This window comes from Phyllostomus hastatus, unplaced genomic scaffold (assembly GCF_019186645.2).
Source record: "Phyllostomus hastatus isolate PE091 unplaced genomic scaffold, TTU_PhHast_1.1 phas_contig_210, whole genome shotgun sequence".
Classification (NCBI taxonomy): domain Eukaryota; kingdom Metazoa; phylum Chordata; class Mammalia; order Chiroptera; family Phyllostomidae; genus Phyllostomus; species Phyllostomus hastatus.
In genome coordinates this window covers 8,118,503-8,136,246 of record NW_025333737.1, presented here as the reverse complement: position 1 = coordinate 8,136,246, position 17,744 = coordinate 8,118,503, and the positions used below count along the sequence as shown (strand labels likewise).

General features: G+C 55.1%; 1 protein-coding gene across 2 annotated transcripts in view; it reads right to left on the bottom strand.

Annotated features, from left to right (window-relative positions):
- Positions 1–17,744, bottom strand: part of SDK2 (sidekick cell adhesion molecule 2) — a 246,277-nt gene that overhangs the window by 66,535 nt on the left and 161,998 nt on the right. For both annotated transcript variants that reach the window (XM_045837275.1, XM_045837274.1), the window contains 10 exons: positions 16,456–16,567; positions 14,605–14,795; positions 14,385–14,468; positions 12,632–12,826; positions 11,418–11,534; positions 9,782–9,949; positions 8,687–8,789; positions 2,706–2,882; positions 2,026–2,162; positions 1,258–1,405 (listed from right to left, as the gene is read on the bottom strand). In XM_045837275.1, the coding sequence (XP_045693231.1) occupies positions 1,258–1,405; positions 2,026–2,162; positions 2,706–2,882; positions 8,687–8,789; positions 9,782–9,949; positions 11,418–11,534; positions 12,632–12,826; positions 14,385–14,468; positions 14,605–14,795; positions 16,456–16,567 (1,432 nt within the window). The remainder of the gene's footprint in view (positions 1–1,257; positions 1,406–2,025; positions 2,163–2,705; positions 2,883–8,686; positions 8,790–9,781; positions 9,950–11,417; positions 11,535–12,631; positions 12,827–14,384; positions 14,469–14,604; positions 14,796–16,455; positions 16,568–17,744) is intronic.

Here is a 17,744-nt window from a genome sequence, read left to right as displayed (position 1 = left end):
TGATTATGAAAAACAGTATGGAGTATCTTCAGAACATTAAAAATAGAACTACCATATGAGCCCGCCACCTCACTTCTGGGTATATATCCATCCAAAGGAAATGAAAACAGAATCTTAAAGAGATATCTGCACCCCCATATTCATTGAAACATTATTCACAACACCTAAGACATGGAAACAACCTAAGTGTCCATCAAAGAATGAATGAATAAAGATGTGGCACACACACGTGGAATCTAAAAAAGCAGAACTCAGAGAAACAGAGAATAGACTGGTGGTTAGCAAGGGATGGGGAGCGGGGTGAGTGGGGAGATATCAGTCAGGGGGTGCGAACTTCCAGTTGTAATACTAACAAGTTCTGGGCATCTAATAGGCAGCGTGGGGACTGCAGCGAATAATACTGTATTATATGCTTGAAAGTTGCTCAGAGAGTGGATATGAGATGTTCTCACCATAAAAAGGAAGGGTAACGGGTCATGGGAAGGAGGTGTTAGCTAACTATGGGTGGTGTCATTTCGCAACATATTAGCGTATCAGATCAACAGGCTGTACACCTTAAACTTATACAATGGTGTATGTCAATTATATCTCAATAAATCTGAAAGAAAAATAAAACCAAACATAGAAGGTACAGAGCAAAGCGCACGGCTTTGGCACACGCGATTTCTGTTGCTGTCATTCTGACCTCCTGACGTGTCATCTCATTAGAGGTGGCCGCTCCTCGGGGTGGAGGTGGCTAGAATGCGCCTCCTGCGTAAGTGGGTTTGGCTGTGTGATGTTTTAAAATGGATGACCTGCTGTTTTATTCAATTCCCATCGTTTTAAGAAAGCTGTGTGGAAAGCCTAATAGGGCTGGCGTCATGCAAGGCGCTGGCAGCGGGGATCCGAGCAGACCCCACCTCCCTCCGGCAGCCTGAGGGCGTGCCGGGCAGAGGACACGAGTCTTTGAACTCGCCTAGCTCGCAGCTGGTGGGACAGCTAAATTTGGCCGGTGCTTGAGCTCCTAGCCTGCTCCCAGCACTTCTCTCTGCTTCTCTCCCTGCTAAGGCCTCATTTCATCCTCACCACATGCCTGTGAGGCAGGAGGGAGTGCTGTTCCCCCATCCTGCAGACGCAGAGCCTGAGGTCTGGAGAGCTCCGAGACAACCAGCCAGGCCCTGCCGGGCAGCCTGGCCCCACTCTGCCACATTGGTTTTGGCAGCAGGCAGCCCCTCTGGGCCCCTCCCTCCGCCAGAGACACTGAGACCTCTCTCTCACCTTTCTGTGTCTTTGCTGAATTGTCCTTTCCCCACGTCGTTGACGGCACAGAGACGGAACTGGTAGGAGCGCGCAGGAACCAAGCCCTTGACCATCACTGAGGTAGCCTCGGGGTCCACACTGGCCAGGAGCACGGTCCAGGGGGCATCTACATGGATGGAGGGTGGAGGAGAGGTGGGCATCTTGGGGACCATGCTTCTTACCCTTGGTTCTCAGCAGGTCTGGCCCCAGCCTCATTTGTGTCTAGCACAGGCCATCCCCTTGGTCCAGTAGAGACCGGTCACGTCATGTTTTAGGTCTCCTTAGCCTGTGTATGTGTGTGGGGAGGGGTAGGTATGGAGGGTGCTGGGGGGGCAGCAGAGCTCTCAGGAACTGAGAAGCATCGGTCCTTTCCATCTTTTTCTTCCCCCTTCAAATCGATGAGCTCTATGCAAACTGTATTTAAAACACTGTTCAAACGTTGCCTGCTAATTTTGGAGTTCACAGCCTGGGGACTTGGAGGATAAAAAGGAAAAGAATCGCCACTGTCTAGAGGCTGCTTGCGTGATAGGCCTGAGTGCTGCACCTCCTGGGTGTCTTGTTCAGTTGTCACAGTGACCCCAGGGGGCAGATTCATCCTCTGGCAGCTGAGGAGGCTGAGGCTTCCAGAGGGAGGGGGCTGCTCCAAAGCAGAGCAGTAGGAAGTGGGGCACTAGGATCCAGCTGGCCAGAGCATCCCCCCCATATGCCCAGCCCCACCCCACCGGCCTCAGTGGAGCTGAGCCTTACTGTTCTCCGACATCTCCAGGACATAGCGGATCAGGGGGCTGTTGCCGTCGAAGGGCTTGGCCCACGTCAGGTTGATGGCCCGCCTCTCCGAGGTGCTGAGCTTCGCCACTGGGCGCTCGGGGGCGTGAGGCAGTTGCCTGGAGAAGAGACAGGTGGTGGGGCCACAGGTGAGGTCTAGAGACAGGACTGGGATTGAACTTCCAGGACACCTTGTGCTCACCCATGAAACTTGCCCTTTGGGTCCCTGGCTGGTGTGGCTCAGTGGACTGAGCACAGGCCTGTGAACCAAAGTATTGTTGGTTCAATTCCCAGTCAGGGCACATGCCTGGGTTGCGGGCCAGGTTCCCAGTTGGGGATATGCGAGAGGCAACCACACGTTGATGTTTCTCTCCCTCCCTTCCCCTATCTAAAGAATAAATAAATAAAGTCTTTAAAAAATTTAAAACCCCAAAAACTTGCCCTTTGGGTCATCTACTTGCAGATCCTTCTCTCTGGCACTGGGGCCCACCTGTCCAAAGCCACCCAGACTCCCCTGCTCTTGCAGGGGCCCCCACCTGGAAGGATGCTTGGGTGTGTCGTGAGAGAAGGTGTGTGCTCCCAGGTCCCCTGGTAGCCTGCCAAAACGTGGCTCTCATTGCTGCCTGCACCCACTTGCCAGGGCCTGGGCAGGTGGCCCTTACCTGACGCGCAGGTGCGCGCTGCGCGAGTCGTTGCCCCCGGCTGACAGCACCCGGCAGGTGTACGTGCCGATGTCCCCCGACCACGTCTGTGAGATGTGCAGGGAGCCGTTTTTGTCCAGGCGGACTCGGGGGTTGCTCTCCGTGCCCAGGGTGGCCCCGTCCTTCTCCCAGACGTACCTGAGAGTACGAAGAACCAAAAAGTAAAGAGAGGTAGGGAAAGACGGGTGCTCTCGGGGGTGCACTGGGCCCGGGCTGCTCTGCAGGAGAGAGTTGCGAGGGTGGGTAAGGGCCAGTCTAGGCCAGGGCACTGGGGAAGCCGGACAGCAGCCTGCTGCCCATCTTCCCTGCGGTGGGGGGGGGGTGCGTGTCTCGGGAGAGTTAACACAGTAAGTCTTTCCTGCTCATTCACACCTTTAGTTCAGTTCTAGGTCGGAGCCTTCATGCTGTTAGCTGGAAGCCATTGCCCGGCAGCCAGCACAAAAGATCTGGCAGAAAGGCATTCTTCCCCAAAGGTTAAAAGATTACAGTTGGAAGAAGAATGCAAGTTTCTGCATAGACTACATTCTGGAATTAGTTTTATGAGGTGAATCATTAGATCGATGCATCACTGTGACAAAATGACTTTCGTGTCCAAAAAATCTCTTTAGCTCCTGTCAGTCCGTACAAAGGGGGACTTGAGGAATTGCACACGAGCCCATGTCTGACAATAAGAAACATCTGTGGAATTGTTCTGCAGGAAATATGACCCTCGTTGCCCTTAACACACGTGGGTGCCAGGCCCCCCCACCTTCCAAGGTTGATCAGGGTGCCCAGCGCCAGGGGAGAGAATGGGGTGGGGACTGAGGTGCTTTGCAAATAACCCATCACCTGCTCTTGGGGCGACAGGGTGGTAGGGTCGAGCCACAGGGTCCTAGAACTCTCTGGATTAAGAGAAGGTAAGACTGCTAAAGAGAACCACGCTGTGATCTTTTTAACCCAAGTTTAAAAAAATCAGAAAAGTAGCAAGTACAGATAACAGCAAAGGGAAAAGGAGAACTGAAAAGTTTTCCCATAACAGGAGACCATGATTAAGGTTTGTGTCTACACCTTGTAGACCCTTCTCGCCTTCCCCACGGGTTGCTGCTTAGCCCTGCTGAGCCCACTCACCAGCACTATGGTCCTGGGTATGTGTATTAACCATGCTGTGCCTCAGTTTCCTCATCCCTCATATGAGGAAAATAACACCACCCACCTCATAGGGCTGCGCTAAGAACTGTGAGGGTTCACACCAAATATTTAGAATAGGTTAGCCATTATTGTGTAGTTTTCTGGATGCAGCATAGTTTTACACAAGCAATACCCAGTGATCTACCTGCGGATGGAAAAGAGGTCCCATGCACACCTGAGGAGCTCGGGGCCAGGCTGCACGGTGAGTGGCCTCACACACTCAGGGACAGAGAGTAACCACACAGGACGGTCTGAACAGAAACACTCCTGATGAAGAGCAGGTTGTGGCGAGGAGTCACGTCCCAGACCTGCAGCTCCCCTGACAGAGGTCGATCTTGACCTTCAGTGAGCCAGCCTGCCATCTTTTTGCATCTAAGATGACGTACACCTTTGACATGCCGGAGCGGTCTTCTTTCCCAGACGCTCAGGGCATAGCCAGCACACCAGAGTGGGAGACTGCAGACCCCTCATTCCCTTTGGGCCCACTGCGCACCGCGTCTCTGTGCCGGACGCCTCTCTGTGCTGGACGTGTCCATTGTTCATCACCCCCACCCACTGATGTAAAAGACGTCTGTGTCCCTTTGTTCCACTTCTTACCCAATCCCAGAGGTTTCCCCGCTTTGCTTCCTCGCACCCCCTTAATCTACCACCGATGGATTTCATGTAACCCTCCTTAAACTTCCTCCTTTGATTCTAATGTATAAAATAAGCTGCAAAACTGCACATCTCCAGAGCATTTTCTCAATCCATTGAGATTTTGCTTCCCAGCAATTGTCAATTTGACTCAACTAAACTCATAAGAATTCTCCACGGGGTTGGACGTTTCTTACTTCAATATATCCATCCATCCATTGCCTTCTCCACCCAACAGAGTATCGCAAACTTGTTAACGAGGCATTTCCATCTCATGGTTTCTGTCGGCGGCTTCCAGTATGGATGCTCTGTAACTGATTCCGTAAAGCTGGGGTCCAGTTTAGCTCCTGGTTTTCTGACATCATAGTTAATGCTGTAACGAACATCCTTGCAGGAAGGTATTTACACACATTCTAGGTCATTTCCTCAAGGATAGGTTCTCAGCAGTGCAACCACTGAGTAAACTTTTCAGGCTTTTTATACATATTTACACGTTGCCCAAAGCAATCACCTTCGATTCATCTCTGGAAAAGAATCATCCTTGCCAGTGTTGATGCGATGGGTAGAATTTTGCTTAAAAGCACATCGAGTTGCAGAGAGTAAATTCTGCTTAAGAAACAACCCGTGGCAAGCAGACATTCTTGGTCCCAAGACGTGGTGCTGTAGGGAGGGTACATCTCCGCCTGTGATGCGTGTTTGTGGCAAAACAACTCAACTGGAATCGAGTGGGTAGTTACTGGTAATTAGGAAGATAAAGGATAGGAGATCAGGTGAACCACACACTGAAAAAACAGCTAGCCAAATCCAGAAGGCAGGCCAGCCTACAGCAGGGGTCGGCAACCTACGGCCCCGCTGTCTGCTCGTATAAACAAAGTTTTGTTGGAACACAGACATGCCCACTTGTTCCCATAATGTTCATGAGTATGTCTGCATTGAACTTAGGGTAAAACATTTCCAAAATAATCTGTAATTATATAGAGTAATCATGACAATGTCCCTCAAAGAGTAAAATATTTACTCTCTGGTTCTTTACAAAAAATGTTTGCATGAACAACAATAAAAAAAATAATTTGCCAGAAAAAAAGTCTGTAGACCTCCATCATATAGAAGAACTTGGTTTCTCCAACAAGTCAATTGCGTGAAAATGAAACAAACACAAAGACACAAGAAGGGGCGAGGCAGCTGTGTAGAGTAAGGAGGACACACAACCACACGCAACGTGCACACGCTGTCTGGCCACCGTGTTGGACCGACAACTGCTCGGCCCACAACTGCGGAGACACCCTTGCTCCCATCAGGGCGACTGGGGCGCAGGCTGGTATTCACAGGCCTCAAGGAGCTGTTGTTTATTCTGTTAGGTGTGATGGGGGGTATCGGGTGGTCATGTTTAATGAAAAGTCCATTTCGGTAAGAAATGCACGTTGACCTACTTAAGGGTGAAATTCCATGTTGAGATTTGATTTTAAAATATTGTAGTCATAAAAAAATGTGCATGGGGAGACAGATGAAACAAAATGAGCAAAGTGCTGATAATTGGGAGGCCAAGGGATGGGCAGATGAGTGTTGAGGGTAGTACGTCTCCCTGTACTTTGGGGCATGTTTGGACATTTCCATAATGGAGTGTTAAAAAACCCCACTGGTCCATTTCTCTTGGGGTAAAACATTTCGGACAAGTGGCTCTCAGGCATCCCCTCAGCTTGAAATGGTATCAGACAGTCCTCAGGAAGTCAAAGATGTGCACAAATATTTTGGTGCAAGGAGATTCATAATGATATTTGTTAATATTAGTAAGATTTAGAAATAGCCCAAAACCCATCATTGGGGAATTGGTAACATCAATTACACGGCATCCACAAAATGGATGGCTGAATAACCGTATAATTGAATTTACATAGAAATATTTATTGATGAAAAAGAGATTCACAACAGGTTCTTAAGGGAAAAAGCACATTAGTAAATAAACACTGTGTTTCTCGTTTTATAAAATGGCATCTAAACATTGAAACATTACGATCTCCAATTGAGAGAATGTGCTTTTCTTACTCTTTCTCACCTTCTCCATTTCTTTTGGCTTATCTGCACTTGCTGTTTTCTATTAGCTGTATAACAAGGAAAACACCAATAAAATGTTGACTAATACTAACAGTGGCCGGAAGCACATTGCCCAGATGGGGCCCGGATCTAGAGCCGTCCCGCAGCCCCCGCCCACCCCCCCCCCCGCCGGGTCTGGGGATGCAAGGTGCAGGAACGAGAGGCCAGCAGGTTCGTCTGAGCTGGCTGTTCGAGTCCCGTTGGCCTGTCTGCTCGGGGAACCCCAGTGTGTCCAGGACAGAGTTTTTAATCCCAGCTACGTATTCGAATCACCTTGGGACTTTTAAAAGATACTGAAGTCCGCAGCCTAGCCCGCCCCCAAGACTCACCTCAGAAGGTGGAAGGCAGCTAGAAAGCCCCCCACCCACGTCCCAGGAAGATAGGGGTGTGTGTGTGTGTGGGGGGGGTGGGAGTGGCCGTGGCCACATCTAATTTTGGGAGTATGTGGGACCAACTCTCTTCTCTCCTCCCACCTAGAAAAGACTGTCCTAGATGTGCGATTCCATTAGAAGGCGGGGCCCCCTCTCGTGCACTGGAGCAGTGACCTATAGGTCACTGGGGTCCGGAGCACAGTCTGTGTGTATATTGTAACAGGTCCCCGAATCCCTTTGTTCATAAAGAACTGTGTACAGAACAAATAAAATGTGCAAGCAGCTTCCAAATTTTAGTAGATAACATTTTTATAAATAAAAAAAACAATTTGTTTTAGTGTTACTGAATTACTATAGCTTCTTGGCATAAAATTTTTCAATTAATGGGTGCAAAAATTATAGCTACTATTTATTACAGGTCTGAGACCCACAGCAGTATTCTGTGTGTGTGGGGGGGGGTGTGGGTTCTCTTGGAGGATGTTTCTAGAGCTGGTATATTAGTTTCTAAGACAGAAATCTAATAAACACGGGAATAAGCACATTCTGGGTGATCTGTTGACAATGTTTTAACCACATCTATGTAGTTTCAAGACTCCTTTTTGCATCTGTGCGGGCAGCAGACAGTGACGGTCCTAAAGGGTCAATGTTGAATGTTAAGTGAGGTGCTTTTCCAACTGGGGCCCGACGTGGATTCTCCGAGAACAAATGGGTGTTGACCTAAACGTCTAGTACCCCTCCTGCCAACGGTGGCTTCCAGGGTCCCTGTGGTGTGGCGGTAGACTGTCACATGCCTGGCGGCCACCAGATGGCGCCCCAGGACGCAGTTGTCTGGTGTGGAGGGCCCCTGTCTCCGAGTGTCATCTGCCAGGCCCCTCCCAAAGTCCAGGCCCCTTGTTTGTCAGTGGTATTGCCCATAAAATTCATAAGCAACGTGGAGGGAAAATTTACTTCTAAGGAAGCAGTTAAAATTTTTACGTAGCATACTGGGGCTCAAAGGAGAGCCTAAAAGGACAATTTTCTCCTGGTTTTAGTTCCCCAGGTGTCCTCAGCCCAAGCTTTGGAGAGCCCTGCCTTTCTAGCCTTTCTTGGCTGCTCCTGTCTTGGGCTCCCCATCCCAGGGGGCCTCTTCAGTGGGTTCCACAGCTTGTTGCTGAGGTCCCGGCTCCCCTGGTGGATGGTGGGGACGGCCTCGGTGTGGGCCCTTTCCCCTCACAGTGTCGCTCTGAGGGCTGCCCCCAGCCCTCCTGCCCAGACCCTATCCCTTCTCCTGCACCTGTTCACTGAGACCTCTCTGCCGTCCCCTTAGTGAGCAGAGGGTTGAGGGGAGCCAGCAGCTCCCAACGCCTCTTTCTCCCTCTTTCCTTCCTCCTGCATCCCGGGCACTTCAAAGGCTGGGAGCCTGCCCGCCACCACCCCTCCCCAGAGCAGCCCACACGCCCTCCCTTTCCCTCTCCCCTCTGACACCGCCCTGTTTGATTCAGGCCTGCTCCGTGCAAGGCGTTTGCTCAGTGGGAAGTGCACCCCAGCTTAGCACCAGCTCTATGAATCGTCCCCCTAAGGATGTTCCTGGGCCCCCCAGGCTATACTTAGCCCCTTGGTGCAGACACCCCCCCTAGCTACCAGCTACCCCTACAGCCACCCTTCCCCTTTGCCTCCCTGGGGCCACAGCAGAGGGAGTACCTGATGGTCACTCGGGGGTCGTGGGCCACGCCACACACCATGGAGGCCTGCGTGCCCTTGATGACGCTCTGGTCCTGGGGAGGCTTGGTGATGCGGGTCCGGGCTGAAAGACAGCAGGGCGTCAGCGAGGTGAGCAGGGCTGTTGGGGTCCAGACTAACGGGTGAGGGGGAGGTGTCTGCAGGTGGCCAGCCTGTGCGGCTGCCTTTGTGGGTGGAGGGGGGCAGACCAGCAGGTGAACAAGTAGGCCACAGTGAACGTCCCGGCACACAAAAAGGAACATGTTTCCATGATACCTGCATTCCTGGGAGCCACATTCATAGTGGGGGCTCATTTCATTTTGCTCCCACACACCCACTCGAGGACTAAAAAACCGGAAACCTGAGGAGGACCAGGGTCGTATTCCCAGCACACCGGTGGTTCAGCCGAGGTAAAAGGGGCTCGCCTGGTCCCTGGTCTAATGCATTGCTCAGCAGTAGGCCACCGCCTCCAGCCTAGACAGGAGGCCCACACGTATGTCTGTCTCGGGGGTGCGTCCCAGCAGGTGCAGTCAGAGAGCTGGAAAGGACTTGAGACATTTCCTTAAAGCTGGGGTCAGCAAAGGACAGTGTGGGGGTCAAGTCTGCTGGGGGACTGGCTGGGCAAGCATGCTGGTACGGGAAGGCAGCCACGCCTGACGATCAGTATTGTCTGTGGCTGCTTTCTTGATGAAACCGAGGAGTTGGTTGAAGAGTTGCAACTCTCTGGCCCACAAGCCTAAATACTTACTATCTGGTCGTTACAGAAAAAGCTTGCTGATTTCTGGCCTCAAGTATATGAATACAGCTGTCCATGGTCACCTCTGCATTCGACCCACTTAGCCAAGCACGGCAGGAGCCCCCTCGATCACATGGCATCAGCCACGGAACCTTGGTCTTCCTGGTCCCTCTCCTCCGAATTAATTTGTCCAAGTCCCTCTTGTAAGAAGCCCCTTGTTTGGACAGACATGGGGATGTGGAGGTGCTGGTGGTGTAAGTGTGTGTTCTGTGGGGGGATCGGGTGTGCCTGGCACACTCTCACACAGACAGGTGTAACAGGCTCCCGCTCTGCATACTCACCCCACACGACCAAGTCAGCCGAGGCTTCGTCGACCCCCCGAGAGTTGGTCGCCAAACAGGTGTAGGTCCCGGCATCAGAGATGTGCGTGGGGCTGACAAGCAGGCTGCCCGACTCCAGGAGCGTGAAGCGAGGCAGCTGGACAGAGCCACTGGCCAGGATGCGCTCCCCTGTGGGCAGCACGCAGTGGGTGGGCTCAGGCTGTAGTCCCTCCTGCTCTGGGGTGGGTGGTGGCAGGCAGGCTCCTGGGTTAGAAATGCTGGGAGTGCTGGGATGGGGGAGGTGACCAGGCTGCGGTGGGCGCTGAGGTTTCCGATGGGGGGACAGGTGCAAGGGCACCTGATCACAGAGCGGGCAGCCTGGACCCCAGGTCTCCTGATGTCTCCCACCCACCACACTGTCTGCCCTTCACCAGAGATGGCCAGGGACCATCTCCTGCAGCAGCGGGCACCTGGGCTGCGGGGGGCGGGGAGGGGCAGATGGCTCTGACAAGGTGGTGACGGGCACCCTGTAGAGGATGCTTCTGGAGGGTCACCTTCAGGGGGGTGGAAGGAAGTGAGGGGTGGGAGCAGCAAGGAGTGGGAGTGGGACGGAGAGGGACAGGGGATAGCTGTGGCCAGGACAGACCTCCCTGTGCAGTGGGACCTAGGGAGGCCTGGCACCTGGAGAGAGAGGGACAGATGGAGAGAGACAGAGAGGGGATGCGCCATGTGTGAGAGAGACTGCGGGTTTTTGTAACAGTCTCTGTTTTACAGAAAACCCCACCTGCATGTACGAGGGAGCTCTGCAGGTGTGAGCCTGCGGGCGAGTGTGTCTGTTTGCACACTTGTGCAGGCTCACCGAACTAGTGAGCATGGTAAGTGGGTGTGTCTAGGCACACACCGGGATGTGCTGACATTCATGCCACAAATATTTATTGAGCACCTACTATGTGCCAGACTCTGCTGTGGGCCCTGGAGGGGCAGCAGTGGGCAAAACTGCAACTCCTGCCTTTGTGGGGAGACAGGCAATACGCAAAATCAGTTATCTTGTTGATTAGAAGGTGGGGAAATAGAGTGGGGGGGTCGTGGGGAGGGCCTGGGGCACGGGGGCCAGGTGAGAAGGTTCATCTGAACAGAGGCTTGAGGGACCGACTGTGTGTGTGTACACGTGTGTCTGTGTGTGTGTGTACCTGGGGAGAGTTGTGGAGGTGAGTGTGCAACATAGAGGGGAGAGAAGGGACACAGGTGGGTGGGCTCAGGTAGATGGCTGCGCTTTGCTGGCTCAGGTGTCCGGGGCCCTCCCACCTGCACCAACCACCCTCGTAGTATTAACCAGCAGACAGGGGCTGTTCGTTAGGCCCCTTCCTAGGCACCGTGTGGGCCTTTCACACGCACTTCCGTCTACCCTGCCATCCTGAAGCATGCTGTCTTGTCTACAGATGGGGGCGCTGAGGTTCAGAGTGAGGAGACACCTCAGCCAAGGTCACAGGTCTCAGAAGACGCAGAGCTGCACCTTGAGCCTGGCAGGGTGGCAGGTGGTGCTCACTGTGTGTGACAGGTGTTCCCTTGAATTGTGTGGGGTGCAACCCTCACACCTGTGCGTGGGAGCCCGCCCTGGACTGTCCCGTGGCCGCCACAGTGGCTCGGCCTCACCTACCCTTCTGCCAGGTGATGGCCGGCCGGGGAGCCCCCGATGTCTCACAAGCCAGCACCACTGACATGCCGTCGATAACCGTGCTGTCCAGGGGGCCCCTGGTGATGTTGGGGGCGATGCCTGCGGGTGGAGACAGCGGGGTCTCTTAGCTGCGCCCTGGGAGGAGCCGCCAGGGCCAGAGGGCCAGGTTCTCGCCTGCCTCTGCTGCTCTGGCCAGGTGGGCCCCCAGTGGGGAAGGACGCAGGTGCCTTGACGAGATTCCCCGAGGGCTCCCCACCTCACCCGCCTTGTGGAGGGACTCAGGTGACACCAGTTCCCGCCCGGCCTCGATTCTCAAGCCTCCATGTCAGGGAATCTGAGGACTCCCCAGAACACCCTCCTGACACAGTAAATGGATCCATCCCTCACTGAACATGACTTCGGGGCTCTGGTTTCTTGAGCAGGAACAGCGATGGCCAATGGGAGAACATCACCCGCTTCCTGAGAGGCCTGGCCCTGGAGAGCCCCTCGCCGGGGTGCCCTGTGGCCCCTCAGGTGTCAACACAGAGTTGTTGTTTTTTACTGTCTCCCGTCCCTCAAGCAGTCACCCAGCCAGGTGTGTGCGGGTGCAGGGCTTACACACAGACCAGCTCACCCGAAGCTGCCCCACCCATCGCACCTTCGGAGCAGTCCCAGCTCCCCTCTGCCCTGTGGTCTCTGTGGGAGGGGCCCAGCAGGACGTGGCGTTTGCACAGAGCTTCCACGTGGCCACTTGCAATGTCATCTGAGGGCTGAGGCAGCTCCATTAAGTGGGCAGGGCTACTACTGTCACCCACAAAGAGACTCCTGGGGGGACGGAATTTGCAAGTTGGGGAGCTGAGGATAAAGTGCTGGTTCTCCTCTTTGGAGAAGCGAGCAGGTTGGCTTGGCTGGGACGGGCTCGTGACAGCCTGCTGGGGAGGGAACGGGGGACAGTGGAAACACCTGAGCATCTCCCAAAGAGGGAACGTGGTCTCGGGAACACGTCACCAAGAGGACAGGTAGGGACCAGGGACTCCTCTGGCACTGGGTGTGGGCTGCAGGGGCAGCGGGCATAAGTGGCTTGTGCCAGCCACCCTGGCGACTGCCCGAGGGACAGTCCTCTGGGATCCTGTCTCTGTTCTCGAGAGGCCCCTGGCTTGGAGCAGAGCTCAGTCCTGGGTAGGAAGCGCTCAGGAGAAGGGCAGGAAAGGACTTACTGGTGACAGCCAGGTAGGTGGACGTCTGCACCTCGCCGGCGGTGTTGCGCGCAAAGCACTGGAACATGCCCGTGTCGTCAGGCACCAGCCCGCTGATCTGCAGGCCCCCGTCCCCACGCTGCCGGAAGCGGCTCAGCCTCGCCACCTCCACCACAGCCGCGTCCTTGTACCAGGTGATGGAGGGCGGTGGCACACCTGAGGGAGAGGGGGGCCCGCAGTGAGCCGCCTCCTGTGCATACAAGGAGGCCAGGAGTCTGTGAGGGCGTCCCTGGGAGACCTGGGCTCTAGAACCTTCTCAGATGGGCACTCGTGGCCTTGGGAGGCTGGAAGGCTGTTCTCGGAGTGTCAATTCTCAAATTCTTATATGGTAGGCATTTCGAGAAAATGTTAAATACCCCGGGGTTAGTTTAGCTTGGGAATGCTGGATTGGACAAACTATGTGTTTTTCTCAATGTTGAGCAGAGCCTCCTGGGTACTCCGGAACCTCCAGCCAGGGGCCAGTTTCTCAGATCCACTCGGCCACAGAGCCCCACGTCGAGGAGCATGCGGGTGGTCCTGGGGGCCCTCGGCAGCCCCCTCCTCCTGGTCTGCACCGAGGGGCTCCCCTTGCCTCTCGGCCTCTCAGCCCAAGCTGCACCCCCCGTCTGGCACACCCTTCCCACGGGTACCCCAACCCTCCCCACTCTCCCTCTGGACCTCTCTGCTCAAACTCGATTTCCCCAGAGTGCTCCCCACGCCCGTTCAGAAGAGCATGCCGCTTTTCCTCCCCAGCACGCTTCACCCTGACATTCTACAATCCCGCGTGTCATCCACCCGATAACGCACATTCTTTCTGCTGTAACATCTCTGCGATCAGGACACATCTCACAATCGACAGGATGTCATAATTTAATTGGCGGTCTTTTTTCTTTCTTAGTGGTACATAAAATAATGGGGCGTCTTACAACCCGTGGCATTTTTAGATGAAATGGAATAAGGCATCTTTATTTGCTTATTGGTTTCTCGGCTCTGTGCTCGGGAACGGAAGGCCAGCTCCCTGCGAGCCGGGGTCTGGCGGCTCGGCTCCTCCCGCGTCTTCCCCAGCTCTGAGGACAGGCTCAGCACGGCAGGAGCCGCCACCAAAAGGCTTGTGGGATGAACGAATGAATCCTGCCTCGCCCCCCGTGGGAGAGCTGCCACTCTCCCTCCTGCCTGAACTGCGTTCAGCTCAATATTACAGCATGCCCCGCCACGGCACCGAGTTCACCTGCGTTTCAGGCTCTGTTTGGGCTCAGCTGCAACGGGAGGAAGGAGGGTTGTGGGTGGGAAGAGCAGAAATCCTCCAGGAGCTCAGACAAGGAGGGTTAAGTAGAAATGGTGGGTTGCGGAGAGGGGAGCCCAGAAACTGGGCGGAGCTTCTGGGGCACCCACATTCTCATAGTTTTAACATCATGGTAATTCGGCAGTGTCTACAGCTCTCAAATTACGGGCAATTTGGGTCTGTCACCTATTCTGAAATAACAGTAATTTGGGTTCATTTGTAACCCTCGAGTTATGGCAACGCAGGTCGATTCCCAGTCCAGAGATTACGGTAATTTGGCCTGTTTGTTTCCTGGGTGTCTGCTCGCAGCCAGACTGGCTTTCTGCTCATTCGGGGTGCCTGCCTGGGGAGGGGGCGCAATTCAGAAAAGTCCGTGACAGAGACAGGGGAGGCTGAGGGGTTGGGGGCCCTTGCCCCACCACCGCCCTCCGTGCCGCCCGCCTGCCGGGTTACCTTTGGCCCGACAGGGAATGTCCACCACCTTCTCCATCTCCGCTGTGATGTGTCTCTCCGGCTCCTTGACAAACTGAGGCGGCTCTGCAGGAAGGAAGGCAGGGGAGGGGCTCAGAGCCACGCTCCTCCTCATCTCGCCTCGGCTTGGATCCCCTGGAAGGAGGCCCCAGCCACGCTGCCCCTGCCCATGGGGGCCCCTGGCGGCCCTGCCTCGTCTCACCCAGCACAGACAGGTAGGCTCCACGGATGACGGAGGGGACGCTGCTGCTGCGCAGCGCGGCCTCGCACGTGTAGAAGCCCGCGTCGCTGCTGGTGGGGTTGGGGATGGTGAGCCGGCGATTGTAGTCACTGATGCCGCCTGACAGCAGCACCCCGTCCTTCTTCCAAATGATGTGCAGCTTGATCAGAGGCCTGGTGGGGGCAGGGGGCAGGCAGTCACCCACAGGGACTCCCGGAGGCCCGAGGGCGGGGCGGGGTGCTGGGATTGCCGGAGTTCGTCCGGGTTCGTTCTAGGTGCAAGCCTCAGGCAAGTTTCTTCAGAGCCCTGGGCCTCAGTTTCCTCTTCTGTAAAATGGGGCAACCCTGCTCACCAGGGCTGGGGTGCAGGCGAATGCATGAATGCAGATACGGCCTCAGAACAGGCTGCATATTTCTGTGAGGGAATAACTCAGTGCTGGGGCTCTCGAGAGCAGGGAAGTTGGCTAGCAGACTGTTAAAGGTGAGGGGGGTGACCAGGAAGAATGTGAGAGAAGGACCCAAAGTTTGGAGATGGGGAGACAAAGGCAGGTAGGTGGATGTACCTGCCTCCCACCTTGGATGGGGTGAGGGTGGGGGGTGCACCCTTTCCCACCATCGCTGACCCCGGCACCCCAAGGCCCCTGAGCCTGGGTTTGCTCCGCTCTCCTGTTTAGCACCTGGTGGATCCCCAAGGGCCAATCTGCCAAAGGTGGGGGTGGGAGGGCTGTGTTAGTTGCACAGGGTGTTCAGAGTGGTCCCAGGAAAGAGGGGTTCCGTGGTCAAATAAGTGGGGGCAACAATGGCTCAAGTGACATCAGGCAGGCTCCTCCCTTGGGGCCTTGCCTGCATCCTTGCCGTGCCTGCTTCCTGGGCTCCATTCATCCTGTGGCCTTCCCCACATTCGGGGAAACTTGGGTTCTGAGGAATGTAAACCCTGCTACAGGGACGTTTTCTCTGGGAGCCAGCTGCAGGTGACCTCCTTCAGGGTCACTGGCCTCACTCCCCACCCATCACATCCATCATCCTTCCTGAGCACTTACGAGGCGCCAGGGCAGGCTGGGCTCAGCACTCCGCCTACACACCTTACTGGTGAGGCAGGTGCTCGGATTATTCCCGTTTCACAGCCCAGGAGACTGAGGCCCAGCGCATGGCCGTGAGCGTGGGCCTTGGGGAGGCCTGTTGCATTGCAATTCTGCTGTCGGCCACCTGGGCGACCTTGGGCAGGTTGCTTGCTCTCTCCTGGCTTCGGGGTAGTGACATCTATGCTGGGAAGTTGTTGTTGGGAGAAAAAGGTTGTGTGGGAAAGTGGTGAGCATAGCACCCACACAGGGCGGAGTTATTTCCTGTGTGAGAAAGTGAGGGGCGTGTACGGCTAGGAAGGGGCCTTGATTACACCTGGCGGCAGGTCTGCCCTCCTGCAAAGCCCACTACGGGAGGTGTCTCCCACTTGCACACGCCTGCCTGCAAGGCGGGCGACGTGGGCAGAGGGCCCTGCCCCTCTCCAGGCCCCTCTGAGGGCTGGAAGTAAGAGGACTTCCCTGGCCCCGATATCCTGGGCCAAGACCTGCTGCCCCAGAACTTCCCCTCGGAGCCTGGCGTCTCCTCTCAAGCCACAGAGAGCGTGCCAGCCCTGCTTGTTTCCAGTAACCCTGTGACAGTAGCTGGCTTGGCCACCCGCTATCCTTCCTTCGGGCTAAATACCGTTTCTCCTGTCATGGATCCTCCTATGACACTCATGGGCCTTTCTGAATTCTGACCGGTCTCCCCGGAGCCCACGGGTCAGGCGCAGCCCCTGGAGTTAAGAGTGACAGGGAGTGGGGGGAGCACTGCCCACCTGGCGTTGGCTACACACTCCATGGTCACCTCCGAGGTCCCGGCCACCACGCTGGTGTTCTTGGGAGGAATGATGATGGTTGGAGCGATGGGGTCTGCAGGCCCCCCTACATCTGGGGAGAGGTCAGGTGTTAGCTGGGGACAGAGCTTGGAAATCCTGTCTCTGCCCAGCACCCCCTTAGAGGCCAATGTCACAGAGACAGTTGTCCTTGTGTAGTGGGACAGGTGGCCACAGGGCAGCCGCCCAAGCAGCCTGAGCTGAACCTCCAGACACTGGAGGGGACCCCAGGGACCCCCTCGCCTCGCCTCCTCTGCTGATGGTCTCTGCACGGGGTCCACAGAGGGCCCATGGGACACCTCCCAGGGCCGTCCCTACTCTTCCTGCCAACACACTTGCCCCTCATGCTCTCATCCTGTTCTTAGCCTCCCAAATCCTTCCCTTCACCTGCATTTATCTCATTGGCTTCTCCGTTTTCTACCTCTTCCACCAGAATGCAAGCTCCTTGTACTAGTTTGAATAGTACCTCTCTCCCTGCCCCCAATCCATGTCCACAGTTATAAATGGAAAAAGGGTCTTTGCAGATGTCATTAAGGTAAGATCAGGTCCTCCTGCACAGGGTGGGCCTTAGAGCCAATATGACATGTCCTTATAAGGAGGGAGAAATTTAGACACAGACACGCAGACACATAGGGGAGGAGGCAGGGGAAGCCAGAGGCAGAAACTGGAGGGGTGCCTCTGTAAGCCACGGAATGCCAAGGACTGGCAGCAGCCCCCAGAAGCTTGGGGAGGCAGGGAAGGATCTGGGCCCTGCAGACACCTTGATTTCAGCCTTCTGGCCTTCGGAGCTGAGAGGATACAATTCTATTGCAGCAGCCTCAGGAAACTCACACAGTCCTTGGGACAGGGAACTCATGGATCTTAGCTTGCAACTGAGTTGTCGCACCTCAAATTCACACGTTGAAGCCCTAACCCCCATGAGACTGTATCTGGGGATGGAATGTTTAGGAGGGAATTGGGTTAATTGAAGTCACCCAATTCATGAGTGGGGGTCGAAGAGGAAGAGACTTCAGAGCTTTCTCTTGCTCTCTGCTGTGTGAGGACACAGTGAGAAGGCGGCCATCTGTAAGCCAGGAAGAGAGCCCTCACCAGAAACTGACTGCTGGTGGCCTGACCTTGGCCTTCTACAACTCCGAGATGCAAATGTGTACATGGACGCCCCTGGTCTGTGGTATTGTTACAGGAGCCTGGGCTGACGCAGACAGTCTCACGCCCCCCCCCCCCCCTCCGCG